The sequence below is a fragment of the Sycon ciliatum genome, chromosome 4 (assembly GCF_964019385.1).
Source record: "Sycon ciliatum chromosome 4, ocSycCili1.1, whole genome shotgun sequence".
In the NCBI taxonomy this organism is placed as follows: domain Eukaryota; kingdom Metazoa; phylum Porifera; class Calcarea; order Leucosolenida; family Sycettidae; genus Sycon; species Sycon ciliatum.
In genome coordinates, this window is record NC_088646.1 from 23031908 (window position 1) to 23056634 (window position 24727).

The window sequence follows — 24727 nt, forward strand, 5'->3', positions numbered from 1 at the left end:
ACTCCCTGGACGGTAGCTCCAGCTAGTGGACTGAAGAGCGAATGGAGCCTTGGAGGAGAGGAATAGCGTAAGTACCGTAAAATCCCGCCAGAACCCCTACCTCCTCGACGCTTCGTTGGGAGGGGCGGATGGGCGAGTCCTACTTGCCGCATTCAGTACTACATGAAAAAGTACTCACCCTGCCAAAACTATTTGTGCATCTCGCACACCGACCAAAGGTCAAGAGCCAGGAGTCGTACAGAGTCTGTACTACAGACCCGGCAAAACTCAGGGTTTGTGCGATCCCTGGCTAAGAGGGTGGGCACTGTTGCGTACATTTCCAACAGGGTCAAGCACGCGTCTGCAGTACAGTACGGTAGCACAGAGTCATACGAGGATACAATCAATCACTTCCCTGACAAGAAGCCAGGGAGGGGCGGATGGGAGAGACGGGGCGCTCGGGCGGGATTTTACGGTAATAGGGACCTTTCGCACCACGCGTACGGATACGAAACGAATGCTGATTCGTCACCTGGGTTCGAGGATTCGTCAGAGTCCCTGCGGAGAGCTCGTTTTCACGATTGGAAGCCTCTTCATTCGTGGCGTGCTCCGAATCCGTCAGGTACACATTTATTTGGCCAGGTTCACATGTTTTGCCAGGTACACCTTTTTCCCTTGATTCCATGATCCATGCACGTGTGCGTGTAAACACCCGTACGGCCGTATTCGTAGTTGCCATGCACATTTGCGAAACCTGAATCTACTTTCAACGAAACGATTACGAGCCGAATCAAACTTTCGTTTCGCATTCGATTCGTAGCAAATGCGAAAGGTCCCTAATATTAGAGAGGTTCCGCACTACGTAAAGTTGAGCAACTTTACGTTAGTGGGCGGGGAAAACCCGTGAATTCGCGAGTTTGCACTCCACTTACGGAAAGTTGTCTACGTAGAGTACGTAGATAGGGCTCTGATAACGTAGCTGGTCCGTAAGTGGATTGGGGTACAAATTTATGACTCTCTCCTCAGGTCGATCTGGTCGTACACTGCCGCGTTCGGAGTTGCCAAGGGCAGCTACGTGATTTGAAAACTCCGTATGGCGGAACACAGATGCGCGTGCAGTTTACGTAAGACTTTCCGTAGATCGACTACGTTTTTTACTAACGTAATTACGTTATGCGGAACCTCTCTATAAGGCTGTCATCACACCCTGGTACAAAGCGCTGCGTCATGTCCACGTAAGGAGTTTTTGGTCGGTTGTCATGATGATCCGTATACGGGGTGAAAACGGGAGCAGAGGAAACGGGAGACGTAGACGTGGTATGGAGAGGGGGGGGGGGGGGGGTATATGACTTTTTGTATGAACGTGCGTATCTCCCCCAGCCTTTTTCCGAGCGACCCTGTACTTCGATGTACGTGGGTTCAAATTTCTCCAAAAACCTGACTGCGTGTACGCGTCAAGAACTGTGCCTGTCTGATGACACGACCACCCGTTTTGGTTTTTTCACCATAGACGTAGACGTAAACGGGAGTCGGTGAACGTGGTGTGATGACGGCCTTAACGCCATGAGCTTAGGAAATGACGTACTCCCATGCAATGTGTACAGAACTAGTTTGCCGAAAAAGGAACATCTCGCAGAAGGTATGTGTATGTACGTATGTGTACATCCGGTACACATTCGTCGTCAGTTTTTAGTCGTAATCAGCAGGGAGCCCTGCACAAACCTATTTAATATGGTATGTGTAACTTTTACTAGTTTTAGGGCTCCCTGCAGGCCTGGTCGTAATTGTATGAACTTTGTACGCTGCGCACTGTACTGCTGTACACAGATGCGCTACTATTGTACAAATTTTCGGTCGCTGGCATTACAAAAATTCTGGTTTCGAAAAATTCGCCGGGTCGGCCGCCGGATTTGATTGCTTACTACAAGTCATGGACGCTGGTACACTTCATTCACGTGGCCGTAGCCGTAGGGTTCTACTAGTACTACGGCCGGACTTTCCAATTTCTTTGGTCTCGGTCACCATTCTTCCTCTCCCCTCTGATCCTCCATTCACCCACTCATCGAAAAATAATGGAGCATGCTATCCTTCAGTCTTATCTCCGATAGAAGTTAATTGTTGGTGTGCCTACTGCCAGTGTGCGGTGGTAACCCTTTACTTAGGAAACGAAAATGTCGACAGCATTTTTCCATGGATTTGATGAAGAATACTCTGGTGGTCTAGATTTGTCGTCGGACGTTTTCGACCAACTGGCGTTTATAGATGCACTTGCGAGGCGAGCTCGTACCTCAGCGGAGGGCAATGCAGGCGAAGGCCTGGCAGCTTCGACTGGATTGGACGAGCTAGCCACAAGCTCACTACAGGATATTGACAGCCATGCTCTGCTGGCGGATAATATCGGTGTCGACATTGTCGGTAGGCCGACCGGCCCTGAAATTAAGTAAGAAACTCACAGATGGCAACGGATATTGTATTTCCAGCATGTTCTAATTGACGCTTGCATTCCGTTAATTGCATTTCTGCTATTTTTTCACAGCAGGCGTACAATGCCCTCAACCACCAACTACCTTCCATCTCCAGTGCGTGCAGAAGGTATGTGAGCTGCTTCTCTTACAATACGTGTTACGTGAAGGTTTCAGGCAGATACTAAACAGCGGGGTTCGATTTTTGATGCAATGATTATTGCCGTATTAGAATGAGAAAAAACGAAATTTTTGTATAGATCGAATAGTTCAGGGACCACTATAAGTGGAATTAGTGAATGTGAAAATCACCTTGCACCGAGCACCAACACTCAGGACCAGGGAAGCAGTTTTGATTGGTCTGGCCATACTATTCATACATTGCGTATGATATGCATGATTGTACACGTAGTGGGTAAACTTGACCTCCTCAGCACACACACACTTGGGTGGCCAAAATGTTGGTCCGCCATGGCCAGACCAACCGGACCGGTTCCGCCTGGCCTGACCCTGGAAGACATTTGCTCGTGCTGTATGGTGTATTGCACCATACTGTAAGTCGACACATTTTTGCCCCATTCAAATTCCGGCCTCCCAGGGCTAAAACCCATTTCGGCCGCATCAGACTTTCGGCCTGTACTGCTGCCGCTTGTATACACTGTCACACGGAACTTTGCAAAACAAAATTTCGGCCGCAATAAATTTTCGGCCAAACATGACCAGGCCAAAAATAGCCGAAAATAAATATGCGCTGAATATTTGTTGACTTTACAGTATCTAACTCACAACGTGACACAGTACGTACGTGTCCTTATCATTGTACTTTCAAATACATGTACCGTAAAGTACCGCCAGAGCGCCCCGTCTCGCGAGAGCGCCCCACCTTGATTTTACAGCCAGAGAAAGGAAAATCGTATGGCAGAGTGCAACGAAGTTTGTACGATGTAAGAATCTTAGTGTACTAAGGTCACACTTGGCAGGTTTTGTGTGGAGCTTGTGTCCGCTCGAAGGTACAGATTGACTGCAAAACGTGCTATAATGTGTACAAGGTTCATGTCGTATGACCTACATGCAGACCACCTCCACAATACGACCACGAAAGGATGAGATGGTGGGGCGCTCTGGCGGTACTTTACGGTATTATTACAGGGTGCGACAGAGCTCTCGGCCATTGAAGAAAATGTTGAGTCACCTCCACCATTAAACTGCGCTCTTTAGCCGACTAGACCCTCCTGCACACAACCATCACCGTTGCGAGGACACTTCCGTAGACGATATTGATAAACTCTTTCAGATAGCTGTTTCGCTAATACATAGCTCATCAGTGAAGGTAGATGTTGAATGATTAAAAATATAGACCAAACCATATTTTAGACCATATTTAGATTTTTTGTTTTAGAAATATAGACCAAACCATATTTTTAATCATTCAACATCTACCTTCACTGATTTACTATGTATTAGCGAAACAGCTGTCTGAAGGAGTTTATCAATATCGTCTACGGAAGTGTCCTCGCAATGGTGATGGTTGTGTGCAGGAGGGTCTAGTCGGCTAAAGAGCGCAGTTTAATGTTGGAGGTGACTCAACAAATACATGTATAGTCAACTAATTGTTTTCATTTCCCGTTTCTATCCCTTTTTTTGGTGCCAAGGTTCTTCCACACAACTGGTGCCTGGAAGTGACATGACGAACAAGTCGCTAGACTCTTTCCTGGCGTTGGCACCAGAGTCGCTGATGTCAATGGCCGGTGTCACGTCAATGACGCCTGGTGGCGGCCCGCCTAGTCTAGATTGCCAGCAACCTACAAGCTTTGTGTCTGGCCTGCAGCGTTCCTTCTGTCCTGACATGGTTCACATGCCAGGCAATACGGTCAACATGCATGCACGCTATTCCCCCAATGGTACCGGCTCGGCCGGTCCTCCCTCTCCCCAGACGCCGTCATTTTCTCAACACTCTGAGTTCTTTCATGCATTCCATGGCGGCCAGACAATGTCCCCAGCAGCAGCACCGCACATGCAGTACTGCAACTCAGCATCTGGACCTGGAGTGGTTAGCTCACGGCTACCTGCTGATCCGAATAGCGCGGCAGGTTTGATGCCAAGCATGGTGCCGACAAGTGCCATGCGGCCGGACCTCCTGCGCCCTTCGCCCAACCCAACCAGTCCCAGACCGCTTGTTGGACGCATCTCGAGTCGCTCAGCTGCATCTGTTGGCTCATTTGGTCCTACATCATCAGTGGGTGAACACAGCAATTCGACCGTGCCGCAACGCACCAGCTTTACCTACGCTGTAGCTCACAATCCCACAGCCAAGACCTTCCCTCCTCCATGCTCAGTTATCTCCAGCCACATGCCCTTGAATGGTCCTTCTATCACTAGTCCAGCAGGATCTGTAGGCATTGTGGGGTCCCCCGCTTCGACAGGAATAGTCCTCTCACCTCTATCCTCATCAGTGGGGTGTCCCAGCGGAACAAATGTCGGACTCGGTGGCCCGATGAAATCTATATTCCACGACCCATCCAAGACTGCTGCTATCAAACGCAAGCGCAAGCGTGTAAGGGCTAAAATCACCCCGGTTTCCAAGGCCACATCTATGCAGGCTACTGCTGCTGCTGGTTCTCCTGCTGCTGCTACTGTCTCTTCTCCGATTACTTCTGTGTTTTCCCCTGCTGAACAGTCTTCTCCTGGCATTCCGGCCAGTGCCAGTGATGCTAGTGTTCTTCCTAGTGCCACTGTTTCTGCTGCTACTACTCTTCCTACTCCCATTGCATCTGTGTGTTCCCCACTGTACGCTGGTGCCACAATTGTACCTTCTACTTCTGTGACTACTAATGGCAGGCTGACATCGCCTAAGGTCAGTTTCTGTCGTTGTCCCGAGCTATGTCTATGCAATGTACCTGGTGTATTGTGTGTGTATGTGCTTGTTGTTTTGCCGAAGCATATTGCTGTGGTGCATTGTTTGTCCCTAAAATGCGTCCTGGGGGGGGGGGGGGGGGGGGGGCATCACGTATAATGACGGTGTCCTTGATTAGCATTGATAGGTCTCTGGCTGACCCCAGCCTTGTCATAGGACAGTGAATCAAGTGTTACTTCACAGCACTGTTGGCAAAATCTTTTGGATGTTTTCGCTGTTCTTCATTTGGGTTCTTTGTTGTGCAGTCGGCAAAAGGTGGTTGGCCCAAAGGCAAACCTCGCTCGCGACGAGAGTTTGGTGAACCCAGGCCCGTGCTATCTTCGTAAGTCGTTGCCATCCTTGCTGTCAAGTCAATCTATTTTTCGTTCAGGGGGGGTGGGTGGGTGGGGGAGGGTCCTGACTAAACTTTTTCGTTTCGTGAAAATTATCGGTAATGCCGGATAGCCCCTTAGCCTACGTCAAGAGTACATGAAAACCAGAGTGTGCAGCTCGGATGGGTTGCTGTCACGGCGAAATTCCGTGATTACATCATTTTAGTGATGTAGTGCGTACAAGCAGGATTCAAGCAGGTCTCTTTCTGCACAACTGCAGCTCAGTTGTACGCACTACGCCATTTCCCGCCTCAGATCTGGGCCAAATATGATGTAATCACGGAATTTCGCCGTGACAGACACCCATAGCAGAAAAGGCCCCAAGCTGCACACTCTGGTTTTCATGTACTCTTGCCTACGTATATAATAAATGTAGAGCCAAAGGATTTATTGCAATTACATACAGTCAGACCTCGCTTAACCGCACACATCTGTTTTCCACAAAAAACATCCGGATAGGCGAGGTAACCGGATAACTGAACACACATACTGTATATGCATGTGGCATGTCAAAAGCAGTGACATCGTACATACATGTAGACAGGTCTTATGCAGTACAACTAGCGTGTCCAGTATGTAAAACAAGCGAGAAAAATGACAAGTGCATGCAACTGAGTGCTGTCCGCATACACCCAGCAGGTCAAGGACCTCATTTGCTTGTACAACTCCCTGACACTAGCTTCTCCAAGCGCTAGCCAGCCACATGCAACCGGATACGACGAAGCTTTTTGTACACATTTTAACCAGTTTGTACACAAAATCATGCACCGGTATGCGGATCGCGAGGTCCGGTTATGTTGTATGCATAACATATGCTGCACATCGGTAACCAGCGATTTTCTTCCGGATGGCGAGGGATCCGGATAAACGAGGACCGGATAAACGAGGTCTGACTGTACCAGTATAAAAACCGAGGTCCCCCGAGTTTTTTTATAACTGGTATGTGATTGCAATAAATCCTGAGGCTACTACAACATACAAAAATATAATTACCGTATATAATTGTATGTACATTTAAAAGTCGGCGTGGAGACAAGAAACCTAATATTGACGAAAGTAAAATGAGCGCACTCATACCACGAGAACAATTGAACAATATGTTAAAATTTGAACGTCATTTTCATGTGTGATAATCCTTAGAAATTTTCATCACAATGATAGTTGGACAACAAAGGAAAGATATTTATGGTACCATAAGGTGAACATTATTAGATCTAAAACTAATACAAAAAAACACCGATATTCTAAAACTAGCACTATTGGAGGATATCTTTCCTTTGTTGTCCAACTATCATTGTGATGAAAATGCGCGTAAGTCCAACGAGTATTGAAACCGAGTTGTGATCCAGTTTTGCGATGAAGGCAGAGGAGGATGAAACTGACTTCTGGATGTCAGCCTCTGCCTCCTGGATAATCCCTGTCGCCGTAGCCAGTTTCTTGTCTAACGATGATATCTGCACTGTGATCAGGTGATCTGCCGCGGCAATCTTAGCAGCATCACACAGCTTGGATACTTTGTTACTTATCCATTCTCGGTATGTTTTATCACGAGCATGTTGTCTGGCAGCTCCGAGTTTCGCAGATACTTCTCTGCCAACCTTCTCTGAGGTGGCGATGCGATTAATGCACCAGACGATATACTGCTCAAGATCACTGTCCAGGATCTGTGTGGCCGGGAAGGCAGACTGTTTACTACTTGGTTGCGGAGCAGAGCGATCTTCGATGGCTTCATTGACGATGGAGTCGATTTCCTGTACGGCATCTTCATCAACATCCCCATCAAATTCTGTAGCAGCATCTAGGCGCTTAGCTGCGCCATGATCGTCTTCTTCATTGGGCTGCTTTCGGTAATGGCTGAGTCCCAGAGTCTTACTAGTAGTCGTGTTAGGATCACCGGATCTCACACGCAACAGCCACGGTCACAAAAGGACGAAGGTCAATAACTCCAGTCTCAAGTCGAGATTCGTTGGAAAGAGAGAGAGAAAATGTCCAAGTCAGAGCTTATCAAGGGCCTGGGTAGCTATGGAAATGAATGTGCTAAAGCGCGAATCCAGCTACCCAGGCCAACGGAAGAAAAGGTTAGAAAAGGGAACAAGGGTGAGTACGAGAGTGTACAGGTGAGTACGAGTGTGCGAGTGCGTGCATATGTGAGATCGTGAACCTAAGGCTGTGTTTACATAAGAAATTTCAACCCGGGTCGAGTTCAGCCCGGGTTGAAAGTCTGTACGATAGACAAAAGAGGTGAGCGCTTACATGAAGACAGTTGACTCGGGTCAAATACTGATATGCCGCCAAAAATCCACTTCTACAGTCCTGTATGGTCACGTGAATTCATTCGCGCGAAATTTGCATCTGCAGTGCTGTTCAAACCTGGCGCGAGATACGCACAGAAGTACGTTTGTACGATTTTCTTGACCCGGGTTGATTTCAACCCTCCCCTTCGCGGATGGCCCCTAAGGCCAATAAATACTGTTTATAAAATACCCCTTTTTAAAAGGGAAAGTGAAGGTCAACAGATGTATAATAAATGTAGTAGCCTAATATTGACGAAAGTAAAATGAGCGCACTCATACCACGAGAACAATTGAACAATATGTTAAAATTTGAACGTCATTTTCATGTGATAATCATCAGAAATTGTCATCACAATGAACAGGCGCTCAACCCCTCCCCCTAAACGACGAGTTTTCGTTTCTAAATAAATATCTTAGAAACAGTATTTATTGGGTCAAAAGCCAATAAATACTGTTTATAAAATACCACTATAAAGGCCAATAAATACTGTTTATGAAATACTCCTTTTTAGGGAAAAGTGCAGTGCTACATGGAAAAGTGCAGTGGTATATACTTATTGAGTCGAAGCCAATTTATTTGAATTTGATACTAGGGAGGTTCTGCTCTACGTGTTGGGAACGCGACGCAAAGAATCACGCGAACTTTCTTCGCGTTCCCGTAACGTAAAGAAATGCTGTTCTGCTCTACGTTTCACCTAGAGAAGTCACGTGGAATGTGTACTGGGAATTTCCCCTTCCATATTTGGTAGTTTTCTGCATGCAGTTGATCGATACCCAGCAAATCCGTACGCATTTTCTCTGCGTGTGCCACAACGTAGAGAACCCCATCTCCGCGTAGAAATCTGGAGCCAAAACACGCGAAGCCGTAGACTCCAACCCAGACACCTGCTCTCTACGTGATTTCTCTACGTTTCACGTATAGCAGAACCTCCCTACTGTTGATGGTGTGGTCACAAATGAGTGTGGGTATTTATCAACAGTCAATAATTATATTCTTTGTTACGCCCTGTTTTTATCAATTTCCCTCTTGAGCAGGTGGCAGTTTTTCATCTCCGACCAGTATAAGTCCATGGGCAGAACGAAAGATAGTCACCTCACCAAAAACATGAAGCATCTGGCCGCGAAATGGCAAGGCCTGTCTGAGGAGGAGAAAAAGGTGGGTTTTTGTTCACCTAGCCTGTGCCAGGTGCACGCGCTTACATTGCACATTGCATCTCGGTGCTTCTGTGTTGCATGTTAGGACCGTGTGAGATGCTACATTATTTCAAGGTTGCTAGAGGTACCGTATTTTCTCTAATTGGAGCCCGGGGTTCTTATTACAAGTATTTCAATGGCAACTCTACCTGCGCTACTATTAGAGATTGTGCTATCATTGTTTCAAGAAACTAGTGGTGAAACGAATACACCGAATATTCGAACATTCGTTCGGTTTGCCACATTGGAACGAATATTTCTCATAGTGAATATTCGTTGACCCTTTTACCCTATTCTCTAATAAAAGCCCAGGTCTCCGATAATAGCAGTCATGATCGAAGTAATCTGAAAATTCCCAGAATGCGCAAGCATGCCTGCGCAATCTGCAGATTGCTTGTGCATTCTGGGAATTCTCAGATTGCGCGCAACAAGAATACTACACATTTCCATCAACTTGGTATATGCTGTGTACTGAACCCTGCCAAATATGAACGATATAGGGGATGAAATGTGTATCCTGTAAGCCTACTATACTGCACAAGAATGTACTTTACTACAGTGCACAACTAACCCCAAGCGCATACACATCAGCTGATGAATCAGTGGGAATAAGGACCATGGTGCCATCCATGTGATTTGTAGGGCAAGTCAGCCTACAACCGTACACAGTGTGAGACCATTCAGCTGTGTGGAACTTTAGTTGTATCTCCCGAATATGAAACGAGTTGTCCCCTAAAAAGTTTGCGGTCACTTTCGATGCATGCGTAGAGGATATAACCCGAGTCAGAGGGTTATACCGGCTGAATATAAATCCCGACTGCGATAGCAGGAGGGATTTATATGAGGGTACGGTATAACCCGACTACGAGGGTCATATCCTACTTATGCCAGGCACCCCTACGCATTTCCAGAACAACGAACCTATTTTGGAGATCTCCTACATCATACAGTACATGAACATGTTCTGCTGGTTATCAGTTGTCAATTGAAAGAATGGTCGAGTAAGATCAGAAGGAGATTCCTCCGTGGATGTTTGGCATCAGATTTCCTTTCAGTTCCAGTGCATATTGTAGCATATTTGTCTCGCGAGCGATGCGGAAGTCAACTGAATTGCTGGGGTGCTGGAGTTGTCGTTGAATCACACTGCCGTCACTAGTTAGACTACAGTACAGTTTGGACTCTTTGGGAGTAAGTGTTACTATTATCATGATTATGGTACAGTGCTGATTTTCACATGCGGCATCTTATAATCAGGTTTGCTTACTTGCAAGTACAGTGCATTTCAAAACTATAGACGCGTAGGGTTTTTAAAATATTTCAAATTTGGCTGGAACTTTTTGAGAATAGTTTTCGGAATATTGCTCAGGATCGCTCCACAATTACTCTCATATAGTTTCTAAAGGATTGGATAACAGACGCCCAATTTGGAAAAATTTATGCACAAAGTGATCACAGATTTTATGTGGTATAGATGCTGGCATAACGGTTTTTGCCTAGGTACGCGTCTATAGTTTTGAAATGGACTGTAGATGCATTTGCATGCACTGTTTTGTATCACTGTATCACATTTCAATCCATTCTAGCGTTATTCCAATCGGTTTAGGTGGATTTGAAGTACACTCTGTATCATATACTTAGTTACGAAGGAGACAGTCTGTTGATGATCTTCAACTATTTGAAGTACAATGTACATTGCTGACCCATTCGGGATACTTCGTGGTTATTTGACGTTCTTTATCCTCAGTTTCAGTATAATACATGTACTTGAAGTAGAATACTCGGTAGACGAATTCCAGGTCATTCTTCTTTTCCATTGTGTACTGTTCCTCGTCAGTAATGCCGTTCTGTGTGGAGTGTACACGTGCATGTGGTGTATGTTGAGTCTGTTGTGAACAGGGAGTAGTACAATACCGTATTGTACTACTCCCTGGTTGTGAATGGTCCGTGCGCTGGAGTGCTGCCGTCGTACAAGTTCACTGCCTGAAAGGCAGTGAACTTGTACGGTGGCAGTGCCCTAGCGTGCGTACCGTGCACCGGGATTTATATTCAATATAAATCCCGCGCGGGATTTATACTGGCCAATATAACCATGGCTAGACGAGCGCTGATTGGCTGAAAACAGGCCCTCCGCACCGTACCATGGTATAACTCCCTTTATGCTACCGTAAATCAACTACAGTAAAACCTGGTTTAAGGTGGCTGGGGCGGTACAATTTTTTTGGGAAAATTTTGACTGCATTTTTGAGTTTATCGGCAAGACGGAGATGAAATTTGAAAATGTTTTCTGGTGAATCTCTGGAGAATAGCCTTCTCTAGCTTGCTATAGTTTTATTTTTACTTTTGGACAAAATTTGAAAACGTTTTATGAAAGGTTCGTGTTATTTTTTCACGGACCTTTCATAATACTTTTTCAAATTTTGTCCAAAAGTAAAACTAAAACTATAGGAGGCTAGAGAAGGCTCTTCTCCAGAGATTCACCAGAAAATATTTTCAAATTTCATCTCCACCTTGCCGATAAACTCAAAAATGCAGTCAAAATGTGACCAAAATGACCCCTAAAAAGTTGTACCGCCCCAGCCACCTTAAGCGACCACCCCACGGTGCAAACAAAAGCGGCCGTTAAAGCCAGGTGGTCTTTAGAACCAGGTCCCACCGTGTCTGTGTAGAACTGTCGGTGCATGGAAAAACGGTCGTTCAGAGCAGGTGGTCGCCAGACCCAGAGGTCGCTTACAACAGATTTTACTGTACCGTAAAAGGCGTAACTTTATACTAAAGTACCGATTAAAGTACCGATTATCTCCCCCCCCCCCCCGCCTTTGCTGTGTTGCTTCCCAGCCGATTTTTCAGCAGGCAACGGGAATTAGAACAAGGCTGTCAAGTGTGCAGTGCTAGGGAGATCCAGTGACTCGTTACGAAATCGTACAAAGTCATTTTCGTTTCGTGTTCAAATTGTGTGATGCGTAAAAGAGGTACAGTGACTCGTGAACGAGGTGCACTTTGATTGCCATGGTGACGCGACGTCAACTGATTCTAACTAAAACAGCAACAGGTAGACAACAACCGAAATGCGGGTACTACATGTATATAGATCGCACTTCTTGTTTTGTATTCTTGTTTGGGACGGTGCGATCTCGGAGCTGTCCACGAAATCAATGAACACTGTCCATAAGCACTTGACAATCTTTAAATATCATAGCAGTTGAAATGTCGAATGGAGTGTATTTCGTCTCTGCCGTATTCCCGGCTGTTTTGTAATTTTCATATTGGTCCTCTCTTGTTGTGTCACTGTTTAGATCTACGAAGGGAAAGCTGCAGCAGATAAGAAGCGTTATCTCGAGGAGCTGAGAGTTTTCCAGAAGTCGGATACTTACTCTGAATCGCTCTGTGAGAAGGTCAAGGAGCAGTTTGGTATGCTTTACATGTACTGCTTATTCCCTTTTCTTGCCTGTTGATAGCATTGCCGCTGTATCGACGTGCACTTGTGGGCATTAGAGAACGGAGAAAATGTGTATGCAGCCGGAGGGCTAGCCCCGGCCCCCGGTCTCGACACTGGATTTCCACGTCCGCAGCTGTACTGTCAATGCATTTTTGTTGTTTTAGGGGTTGCTATGATGTGTGGACCCTGTGAAGCCTGATTTAGCATGGAGTGCAGTGCTGCGAGAGGATATATGTGCCCACAGCATACCGCGATTCCGCGGACGCACTATTTTCCGCGTTATTGGCTTTCATCCGCGTTTTCGAGAGATTTTGCATAAAACCCGCGTTATTCACGGGAATGTACAAGAAAATAGCACATGATGTTGAAAATGTACTACAAAGTCGTACCGGTCCATGAGTTTGTACGACAAAGTTGTATACTTGCATGAAACTGCACTCTAAAGTTGTACAAATGATAGATAACTCGTGCATAATGACCGCATTATACCGCATATTTGCCACATGATCCCGCATATTTGCCGCATAATGGTCTGTTTTCACCCGCTTAATTATGCGCATAATTTTAAGATTTTGTCCGCGTAATTCTGTGGGGACAGATATTATCTTGACTTCTTGATTGAGCTCATTGATCTGTGTTTCACGTTGATCATTGATTGACAGATCGTATTTGTAACTTAGTTGAGTAAATCTGGGGAGCAGTGGGGTGCGACTGTTGTGTTCAGCCACCACCATCACCACCTGGCTTAGCCTGCAGTTTCTTACAGCCATAGTTCATTCCTTGCAATGCCCCTGCTGCTGCTGCTGCTGCTAGCCCAGCGCTGGAAATCACTTTGTGGCCTTTTGTCCCCTCTGAAGTCAGGCGCTATTGGGTCAATGGCTGAATCTCTTGCTTTCCATTCTCTGGCTTTTGCAGGTGAAAACTGTACTGCCGAGAAGATGGATGCTGACGTTGTAGATGCTCTCAAGAATACTTCTGTAAGTCAGCTGTGTGCATATTTCAAGCAATTTTGTAACATGTGTGAACTTTTGCTTTGGTGCCACTTTCCTTGCTTCGTTTCCCCCATCCTTTGTCGCATGTTTGTGAAGTTGCCATTCACGGTGGAACTCATTCAGCTCAATGCCTTTTGCAATGTGTGTCCGTGTTGTCTTTGTGAGCACAGGAGGTAGAGAACACCAAAGATCTCTATTGCTCGCTGTGTCAGCAGCTCTTCACCACTCAGCACAATCACCTGGAACATCTCCTTGGCAGAAAACATCTTCAGAATGTGAAGAAAAGCGCTGCTACCAAGGCCCAAAGCCGTACGAATGCACCCGTTCCACCATGTTCCGTTGATGATCTGCTGCTCACTCACAAAGCCGAGTGTTTCATGGAAGAGTTCTTTGACGACAACCGATGTAAGCTTCTGCCCTTTGCTCTAGTGTTCAGTTGTACATTGTGACATTGGTACCCTGCCTTTACTTGCCCGGCGATTCATGCGCCTTGCCTATCTGAGCCATTGATCATCAACTTGTCTATCGTGTGGAAAGAAAGGACCTAATGCACTGGACAATGACTACTGTTTAGGCGCCAAGAGAAGAACTGTGGCTCCCCCATTTGTTCATGATACAAGGGGGAGGGAGGGCTGTGTTGTTTCCAAGGAAAAACCAGCAGTAGCTTAATGGTGGCTAATAAAATGCAACCCCATGAAAGTACGAATACACATATACAACAGCTTCAGGACTACGTGGTGGCAGCCCTAGTACTACCAACACTATGCTCTGCACTGCTCTAGTCATGAGCTTATAAAAAGCACACACATTTAAATGCTGAGTGCAGTGACGTACTGAACCATTTTGTTTGCATTGCGTGTATGCGCAAGGTCTTCTGAGTCCTGCTGTTGTTGCCTATGATGTTGTTGTTGTCTGCGTGTCATCAGCTCGGGATTTGGAAATCCAGGAACTGAAGACGCGGCAGATTGTTGCACAGGTCCGTCTTCAACGAAACCAGGAAGCCGTTGGTAGTCTGGAGGTAAGCTTGCCTGTGAAGTTGTGCATGTGGCTGGCTGGCTGGCTGTGTATTGTACTTGTTCCTGCACCTGCTTAGTGCACGGTCCGGGTTGAGTGTGTTTTTTTTAATATGTCCGCAAGTGGTGTGGCCTACATGTATTTGCAATCTCCTACTGCACTGCTTTACACTGCGACGCTGAGTTGGGTTGTAGCAAAGGCTCTCTCGATCTCTATCTCTTCACCTTTGCTATTTGTTTGCTTCAGACACATAAATCCGTGCTACATCACCGCGTATCAGCCATTACAGAACACAAGCACTCTCTGCAAACGCAGCTGGATGCGCTGCAGGCCACCGTCAGGAATTTCCAGAGCTTGGAGCCAGCAAGCAAGCGCCGTAGCCCGTCCTGTGGCCAGACCGCCGGCACTCTAAACCGACGTGCGTCGCCAGCGGGTATGCTACCGCCGCTCAGCATGTCCACGTCGCATAGTATGGCGTGTTCCACATCGCATAACATGCCGTGTTCGCCGGGCACACCACTCTCTCAGAGTCAGATGAAAGAGGCTATGCTGCAGAGTGCTATCAACTGCTTACCATCGCCGCCTGACAGCGGTGCATCCACTTGCTCCCTTACTCCGGAGGTATCAGCCACCCTGTGCATGCCGCCCACGAACCAGCCGGCAAGCAGCACCGCCAATGGCATCATTGCTACCACTAGCAACCTGTGCAGCCCGCAGTCGTCCACGGAGTGGATGGAGATACCGCCTGGCTCGCATCTCATCACCGGTAGTAACACCCTGAGTCCACTGCGTCGCCTGGACCGCGCAGGTGGCAATGTGATCAGCAACAGCACAATGAGCAATAGCATTGGCGGTGGCGGCAGTGTAAGTTCCTCCAGCGCCAGCTTAGTGACTATGGGAAATACGAATAACCATTGGACCATATCACATGCTCCTGCTGCTGGTGCTGCCGGCGCCACTGCTGGTCTGCCACCGTCGTCGTGCACATCATCCTCATCCACCACAGTCCTAACTAACAGCCTCCTGCAGCTGTCTGGCTTACAGCCGGAAAGCATGAGAAGCACTGTTGCTACTGCAGCTGGCAGCACGGACGGCGGCTCTCACGAGCTTCTCTCGCCTGCTGCCGTTGCCAGCGCCCCTGGCCTGGGTGCGCACATGCTGTCTTGGAATGACTGGCTCGCCTCGGCTGATCTCAATGCCAAGAGCAGTGGCTCGTAAGCTCAGCCTCGGCTGATCTCAATGCCAAGAGTAGTGGCTCGTGAGCTCAACACACCACATACACAGTCAAATAGATACGATACGTTGCGTGCCGCCGCCGCCGTACAAGCGTATAGTACCGATCCGGGAGTGTTTGTGTCCGACAACTGATTCTGTCTACAACTCTACATCCTTACTTCCTCGCTCTAGTAAGTACCAGCTATGTTCTCCGAAAGAAGAGGGAGTCCGTCTTTTTTTTTTATCTAAACTTCTTTTTACCCTTTCTTTTATCACCGGTAAGGCCTTGTGTCGGACTGCTTTCGTTTTCATCCATCATGCATCCTCAGTTACTGTGTCCAGGGTGTGTGTTCACCTAAGCACAATTTTCAGATAGTTTTATCTCCTCGCACCCTCTATTTCAGGTAGTTGGGCCCCTGCGGCTGTGTATGCTGCTATAATATGCTGCTGTTGCTGCATGCATGCATGCATACATATGCAAAGCTGCGGCGACCACAGCTACTACCGCTGGTCGAGTCGGACTGTCGGCGTAAAAATAGACGGTGTCCCGATGTAGGGCGCCCCCGCTAGCCATGTTGTTGTTACTTTAGTAGCACCTTATGAGTGATGTGTCCTCGTTCCGCTTACAGCAATATACGCTCATCTTGATTCCCCCGTTGAAACTGCTCGAAAAAATGCTCCCTTCTAAGTCTTATCCAGTGTGATGAAACGCTTATTTATTAAACTTGCGGCGTTGCTCAATATTTTCCAACACTTCTACATTGTCAGGAGTTTATCTACAACCTCAAACACAACGGAAACATTTTATTCTTATCTACTCTTCAAGGTATAGACAGTAATATGTCTCCTTCCCCTTCTTCATTTTCTTTTCCTGGTGAAAGCCATCTCCATATCTGGCTTAGCTCGCTGGACCCACATTTGTATGTTCGCTGCCTTTGTCCACACCTTTCTTCTTCCTCCTCACTGCTATGGAAGGCTCGGCTGTAGCAGGCGCAAAACTAGTCTGCTAGTGGTCCTCTGCTCCCACGTCTGATTGGCATTTTTTTATCTTTGCTATAAAATATTTAATAATATTTTATGCCAATAGTATTGCCTGGGCATGCTTATTGGCTGACTTGACGGCTTCCCTTTTGCTGAAAGTACTCGTAGTAGTAGTAGCAGCTTGCCCCGGCGACTGGCATGCACAAACGTGCCCTGCACATAATGTACTTTAGTCGTTTCTTTACGCCTTTCTCTTCATCTATCCTAGTGGATGCGACTGTTTTACAACTTCCCCTCACATTTCCTTGTTAGTTCTATCGCCATTCTAGAGGCTTCTTATTTATCCTTCAGCTTATCAGTCCTGTCATTCAAGATTTAACTTTATTAGCGGAGTTGTCTAGGCAAATAGCTGCCACTTGAAAGCAGCAACAACTAAAATGTGACGGATGACTTTGGCATTGTCGTGAAGCATGCTTTTGGAGTTCGGTTGTGTGTAGTGTGGGTGTGTTTGTGCTAGTCCGTGTCCCCAAGAGTACATAACCCCCAGGGGGTTTTGTACTCTTGGTGTCGCTTAGGATTGCCTGCAGTGCACATCTCAGTACAGTAGCCTGCTTTGTGGTGTACGCGGGGATATACCTGCACTTGTACTTGAAGTATGGTATACCTGGCGTACAGGTGAGGCCATGAAAATCCCTCCCTGCTAGCATAACCCGACGTTATGTACTCTTGCTGTAAAACAAGGACGAGTATGCAACTTACACCTACTGTTGTTGTAGGCTGCTTTCGTGTTTAGCTAACTGGTAGAGTAAGTAGAGTAGAGTCACTCTACCGATAGAGGTACTAGTAGATGGTAGAAGTAAGTGCATGAACGTTCGAATGTTGTTCTACCGGATTTAGGGTGCGTTCTTAAATTCTCCAGCTTCTAGAAGAAGAAGAAAAGAGAAGTCGAAGAAACTGGGATTCTTCAAGAACGGGTCTCGAAGAATTCGGAGATATTTTGCAGATGTCAAGCAAAATGGAGCGCCAAAGGGACCGTGATCTTGAGTGCCACGGAAATAGTATGCGCTGTGCGTATGCGAAAAGGGAAATGCGTACACTCATGATCAACACGTGGCTTTTAGCCTAGTTCGCATGCGCTGATCCGAAACCGCGGGAATCTCCGAGTTTCAACCACCTCTGAAGCTTGGAGAGCTTCGAGAGCTTTGGAGAGCCTCCTAAAATTCGGAGAGGATAAGAACAGCTCTCGAACTTTTCGGAGAGTCTCCAACTTTTCCGAGAGGATTTAAGAACGCACCCTTAGTACAGTGTATTTTTTCACGATGTATACTGTTTCTTTTTTTTTGTATGGAGTTATGTACAAATCCTTGATCTTGCTGGAAATCCCGTAGCTCTACCGGCTTCTACCAACTTTTTTCCTGGTAGAGCCGGTAGAGGAAAGTAGAATCTACCCTTTTGAGTAGAATTTTTTCAAAAAACAAACTACCGAAAGTAGTTTCTACCCAAACCTGTAGATCAAAACGAACGCCCCCTTATACTATACCGGTATTGCATAATTATAATATTCTGTCCCCACAGAATAACGCGGCAAAATCCTAAAATTATACGCATAATTATGCGGGCGAAAACAGGCCATTACTAGTGTGTGCCAAATATGTGGTATAAGGCGGTCGAGTTCTCTGTCATTTTTTCTGTACACATTGTGATTATTTTCTCAAGGTTTGGAGACTCCACTGTAGCCAATACTTGAATCCATAATATATGGATTCATTGTGATTATTATTATTATCATTAAATTTTGAATAGGGCAATCCCCACAGGCCTAGGGCCTTCTTACAGGGTACCCTATGTGAAAACGAAGACTGCGGCGTGACAAAACTGCAAATAAGAGGAGCAAGAGCGAATATCAGCTGGGAGGGCATTCCAGCGGTCAGAGGAGAGAAAGCTTACGGCAAAAAGACCATAGCGAGAGCGTGCTCTGGGCAAAACAAGTGAATTAGTGGATTGACAGTGTGTTCGTGAGACGTGTGCGTAGAGCAGGAACGAAGGCGGAAGCTAATCTGTCATTTGTAAAACTTTTAGCGTGCAATGACTTCTTCTTCTTTTTTTTAAGGCCGGCACGTTTGGGTTCGAGAGGTAGAGAGCGCTCTCCGCCTTCTATTTAGTAATACCGAATAAAAAAAGTAAAGAACAACTTTAGCATGGAGTTTCATACAAGTGTACAACTATGTTGTACACTTGTATGAAACTCCACGCTAAAGTTGTAATTACTTTGTCGTACAAACTCATGGACCGGTATGACTTTGTAGTACATTTCCAACATCATGTACTATTTTCTTGTACATTCCCATATAGGGCCCGGCGTATTATGCCCGAAACTTTGCCGAAAATGCTTTTGGGAAATTCTTGTAAACCTTGCCGAAAATGCTCGGAAAATGCTCACTTTTTTTGTAATCCTCAGCACACGCCGTCAAAACCAGGGAGTCAGAAAATACCGGTATTTGCGACTCCCTGGTCAAAACCATATTTTCAATTAATAAACTACTCAACAAGAAGCTAACCCACGGAATGCGGAAGTGACGTTCTTGTTTGGGAAGTTTCTCTTCTTTCAATTTTGATACACAGCGGCCAAGTGCTCCGTTTCCCCCAAAATGCTGCATCACGAGCCCAAAGTGTTGGGTTCGCGGATTGTACCGAAAATGCTCAAAAAAATGCCGGCATATTACGCGGGGGCCTATTCCCACGAATAACGCGGGTGTTATGCAAAATCTCTCGAAAACGCGGATGAAAGCCAATAACGCGGAAAATTGCACGTCGGCAGAATCGCGGTATCCTGTGGGGGACAGAATATTATCAAGAGTACATAACCCTGGGGTTAACCCTGGGGTTATGTACTGGCCGCCGATGCGAATGTATTTGCTTGATGTGTTCCTCAACACGTCAGCCGGATGATTCGGCCGCGAATCCGGCTAACTTTACTTTTATTTTTTTATGTACTCTTGATATTAGAATTATATATACATGTACATGTACTGACTCAATGATGCAGACACTGAGACAGCCAGACTGTTTATGATGTATAGATTGAAGACTTATTCTAGAGAGAGAGAGGACCTATGATTTGTTGGAATTCATTGCCTATGTACCGGTAATTTCTGCTGTGCTGTAAAAGTGGCAACGTGCCTACAGCTGTGCGGAAGTAACTTTTCCGCCGACATGGGAAGGGATTTCATCCACTTTGAAGCTTTTGTCTTGATGTCGTGCAGGGAGCCCCCCCCCCCCCCTACTGGGCTCTACACCTAGATCTACATGACTTGATTGTATCTACAATGATTACTGATGTACATTACATGTAACACTGACTGTAGGCTCTATGCCCCTGCCCTGGTCTTGTGAACACGCAGAGAATACTCCATGGTGAGCATGCGATTGCCGGCTTAGCAGGACCCATTCACATGATTCAGATTGTCAACAAATAGAAATCATGCTGAATGCTGCCTGTTGCCATCACCATGATCACGGCTGGGTCTATCAAGTAACGTTAGTTACACTTCCGTGACAAACACTTCAATCCGTTTGCTGAGTAGTCATTTGCTTCCACATGAACATCACACCTTCACTTGTGCGTCATGCCGGATTCTTGTCACCCGTTGGCGCCCCCCCCCCCCCCCCCCCCCCCCCCGCTAAGGCATCAATGATGAGCCGTTCTGCTTGGACCACTTCACTGTCTTCAGTCTTCATCAGGGAGTCGTCAAATACCGGTATTTGACGACTCCCTGACCGGTATTTGACGACTCCCTGGTCTTCATCCTCACTCAGTCAGTCCTCACTCACCAGCCCCCCCCCCCCCCCCCCAGTGCTCATAGCAGAGGATGGTTACTATAGTGCTGGCAACTGAAATCCGACCCCCTGAGCGGTGGGTTCACATTCTTTGCGATGTGAGCGCACCGCTGGGGGGGGGGGGGGGTCGGATTTCAGTTGCCAGCACTGTAAATTTTGTGTGGTGGCACTGGTGGATTCTGTGGTATTGTAGCATGCGTCACCTTCACCAGATAGAGCTATAGCACTCTCGCCTAATATTGTGGCATGTAGATCTACCGTGACTCTTGAGTCTTGGCACTCTGTACATTTGCACGCTCTTTCTTCTCACACCTTTGTATTTCACGCCCCTCAGTTTCCATTGCTTATCTTCAGTTGATTTCATCCATTCTATTCATTCTGGTGATTGATTCGAGTCAAGAAGGATTGACTTCTCCAATGCCTACCGTGTGCGCTGCAGAATCTTATAACGTTATTGAAATCCCCACCTGCCTCGTCTTCTTCCGTGACACTGGCTGACGTTCCGCTCAAGTTGGGGCCAGAACCGCAAACGTATGATGACCCTGACTCCAGCCAGTTCAAGGCACGGGCATTTGACGTGGAAGAAGCCCTTGCCAATCGAAATCTGTCTCCAGAGAAGCGGTTGCTTTCGCTGGAACCTACCCGCTAGGAAATGCGAAGCTGTCGTTTATCCACACCAGCGACGTACCTGGGACAGCCGGGCCTGCAAACTGGTTTGACAGGACGGTTGTTGTCTGCTGCCCTCGGGCCTAAACACGGCAACTCGGAACGGCAGTATGAAGCTGGTGCACATAAAGCAAGGCGGAACTCTGGACTGACTGTGCTTCAGCCAGCAGCTGAGCACTTCCGACACCAGACGTCGATGATCAACAAAGTCACGGTCATCACACAAGCGCTCGCCAGCTGATTGTAGAGCCTACAACAACATCCCGAGGCTACAAGTAACTTAGTTAGACAACTACAAGTACAAGATGCTGTTCGTGCAGCCAGATGCGCAGTGGACCTGGCCACACGGATATTACCATGATTACAGAGCAGAGTAGTAGAGACGATCAGCACGTAATGCCGCCGGCGCCGTGATCAGTCTACACCAGTTTACCGCCGCCGGTCGGTCCTGATCAGCAGGGATCGAGAGTCGATAATCCTACACTGCAAGAATGCCGTAAAGTAACTTAGTTTATACGACTTCCTAGCTCCTGGTCTTCAGGAACGTCTGCGGCTGATTAGAGAGAGAGAGAGAGAGAGAGAGAGAGGGGGATCGGGAGACGACGATACTTCCGTTGTCGCCGTTCTGGCCATTTTGGACGGCATAGTCCGGGCCCAAATGCCATCCACCAGTGGACGTAGCGGTTCAACAACCAATGGCGGAACGGCAAACACCTTCAAGTGCTCTCCTGGTTTCCTATCCTCATTACATGGGATGCTAGGCAGAGTGGGGTTGTGTCTACTCCTGATCAGTGTGGATGCTAGTCATGACAATGATCTGTGTACACCATCGTACACACCCGCGGTGAGACAGCTCTGTTGCTATTGCCAATATTGGATTGCAGTTCCACTCCCACTTGTTGATTTCTAAAATTCATCATGGGCAAGACAGCAACAAGCCTTCCCAGTCTGGGGATCCTCTATGCTTTACCAAGGCTGGTGCCATACGTCGAAGTACGGATACACAACCATGTACATAACTACAGTAACCCCCCCCCCCCCCTTGAGGTAACGGTGGATGTTTCAAAGTATTCAGTCACTCTTGTTATGTTCTGGATGTTGAAGGATGATGATAATAATATTATGATGGCCTACACTGTACTAAAGCTGAATGCCGTAAGTTTTGCGTCCAGCAAAATCCTACAAGTAGCATTGACTTCAAGACACACTGTCTATCCTTGGGTGGCAGAACTTTAATCGCTGGAAATTCAGCACCATCATCACCTGACGTGTTGAGGAACATATCAAGCAAAGTGACATTCGCATCGGCCAGCCATCCGGAGCTGGAACTCAAGCCAGTTACGGCAGGGTCAAATTTCCTGGGGCATATCCGGAAAGCAGGCTATAAAGGAGCTGAGGCATGGTGCACTGTGCTTGCTACCTTGCTAGAGTAGAGCTGCAGAATCTTTCGCCAACACACTAGCACACTTCACCAAGCCTTCCAAGGAGCAAGAGCAACAACTCACCAACAACCTGGACCAATGCGATGACACCGGACGGACTAGCAGATGGCTTGCCAAGAGGTCAACCATGGAATTGATGTATAACCCGGTCAGACTCCACCATCGCACGTGGACTTCCGTCTATCGAAACCTGAATTACCGTATCTGAGTTCGAGTCTAGCGCCAATTAAAAGAGCTTCTATGTCGAGATTACATCCAGCCAAGTTAAGTCATCATGCGGTACTCCAACCCTTTTTTTGTGTGACAAAGGCTGACGGGTCTCACAGATTAGCATGTGACTGGCGGAATATCCATTTGACACAGTTCTACTTAAAAAAAAATAGGAATCAAGTACTTTCCAAGTTTAAAATAGCAATAAAGAGAACAAATTCTGCTGTCATCGCCACACAACAACGAAGTCATGAAAGTTTTCCAAAATCGATATTCATGTCACATTCATCAGTGGAATGTCGTGGCTGAAGACTATCCATACTAGAGCGCACAATGTCGTCTTTGAGGAATACTCTTTCTATTGCTAATGAATGATATGCACGGGCTTTCTGCACCCGTTTCTGGTTGGAAGTAGGACACACACCATTTTCCCGACAGCCCTTTAATTAAGAAGGTATATTGTATGAAATGCTTCTAGCTAAGTAGCGCTTGCACAGCATCATTCAGGATCTCGACCTGACTCCTAGAGTATCTCCGTTTATAATACACTCAAACGTCTCTTATCCGGACGCCTCAGATACGGGCACGTCTCTTTACCGGGCACCTTCAGCTTGAGTTCCTATAGCACAAATGCTTCGAATTTGGGGGTTTTGAACTTTTTCCATATGAGGAAGTGCTTATTTTTCACTGCCAACCTATGCAATCCACACATTTTTATCAATGGGTTCCTTTTGTATCCTGAACATGTGCAATACGTTCCAAATAAACTTCTTCAAAAATGATTATGATACATGGTCGATGAGTTATCCTGAGATACGGGCAAATCTGAGATACGGGCAGTGCCCGGTCCCAAGGTGCCCGGATAAGAGACGTCCGAGCGTAATGCAAATAATCGACGCGGAGACAGCAATTTTAATAGCAATACAGAGAACAAATTCTGCTGGCATCGCCACACAACAACGAAGTCATGAAAGTGTAGCGATGATAACAGAATTTGTTCTCTTTATTGCTACCAGTATTTTAAAATATATTGCTACCAGTATTCCAGTATTCCAGTATTCCAGTATTCCGCGTCGATTATTTGTATATTGTAAACGGAGATACTCTAGGAGTCAGGTCGAGATCCTGAATGATGCTCTGCACAAGCACTGCTTAGCTAGAAGCATTTCATACAATATTATCTTCTTAAAGAGCTGTCGGGAAAATGGTGTGTGTCCTACTTCCAACCAAAAACGGGTGCAGAAAGCCCGTGCATATCATTCATTAGCAATAGAAAGAGTATTCCTCAAAGACGACATTGTGCGCTCTAGTATGGATAGTCTTCAGCCACGACATTCCACTGATGAATGTGACATGAAAATCGATTTTGGAAAACTTTCATGACTTCGTTGTTGTGTGGCAATGACAGCAGAATTTGTTCTCGGTATTGCTATCTTAAAATTGTTGTTACCGCATCGATTATTTCCAATTTTAAACTTGGGATTTTAAGGTTGGATAACCTGGCATCGGGTTATCACCGAGTGCGAGTAAAATAGAGTAATAGTCCCAAAACATCTATCAACACGCCCTTGGTTGCTCGCTTCATAACTTTCACATGAACATCATAGCTAAACTTGCGCGCTCCAAGCAACATTCTTGTCACCTGTGGCGCCTCTCAGTAAAGTCGTTCTCACGAACCACTTCATCCTCAATCCCTCGCCAAACACAACATACTTTGCAC

General features: G+C 46.6%; 1 protein-coding gene across 1 annotated transcript; it reads left to right on the forward strand.

The window, feature by feature from the left end:
- The first annotated feature begins 1963 nt into the window (after positions 1-1963).
- LOC135815092 (mucin-12-like) lies at positions 1964-17320 on the forward strand. The gene is made up of 10 exons (XM_065328333.1): positions 1964-2419; positions 2516-2571; positions 4094-5295; positions 5601-5677; positions 9056-9176; positions 12508-12622; positions 13566-13627; positions 13813-14047; positions 14569-14660; positions 14903-17320. Exons 1-10 carry the CDS (start codon positions 2151-2153, stop codon positions 15872-15874), a joined length of 3201 nt encoding a protein of 1066 aa, XP_065184405.1. The 5' UTR covers positions 1964-2150; the 3' UTR covers positions 15875-17320.
- The last annotated feature ends 7407 nt before the right edge of the window (positions 17321-24727 follow it).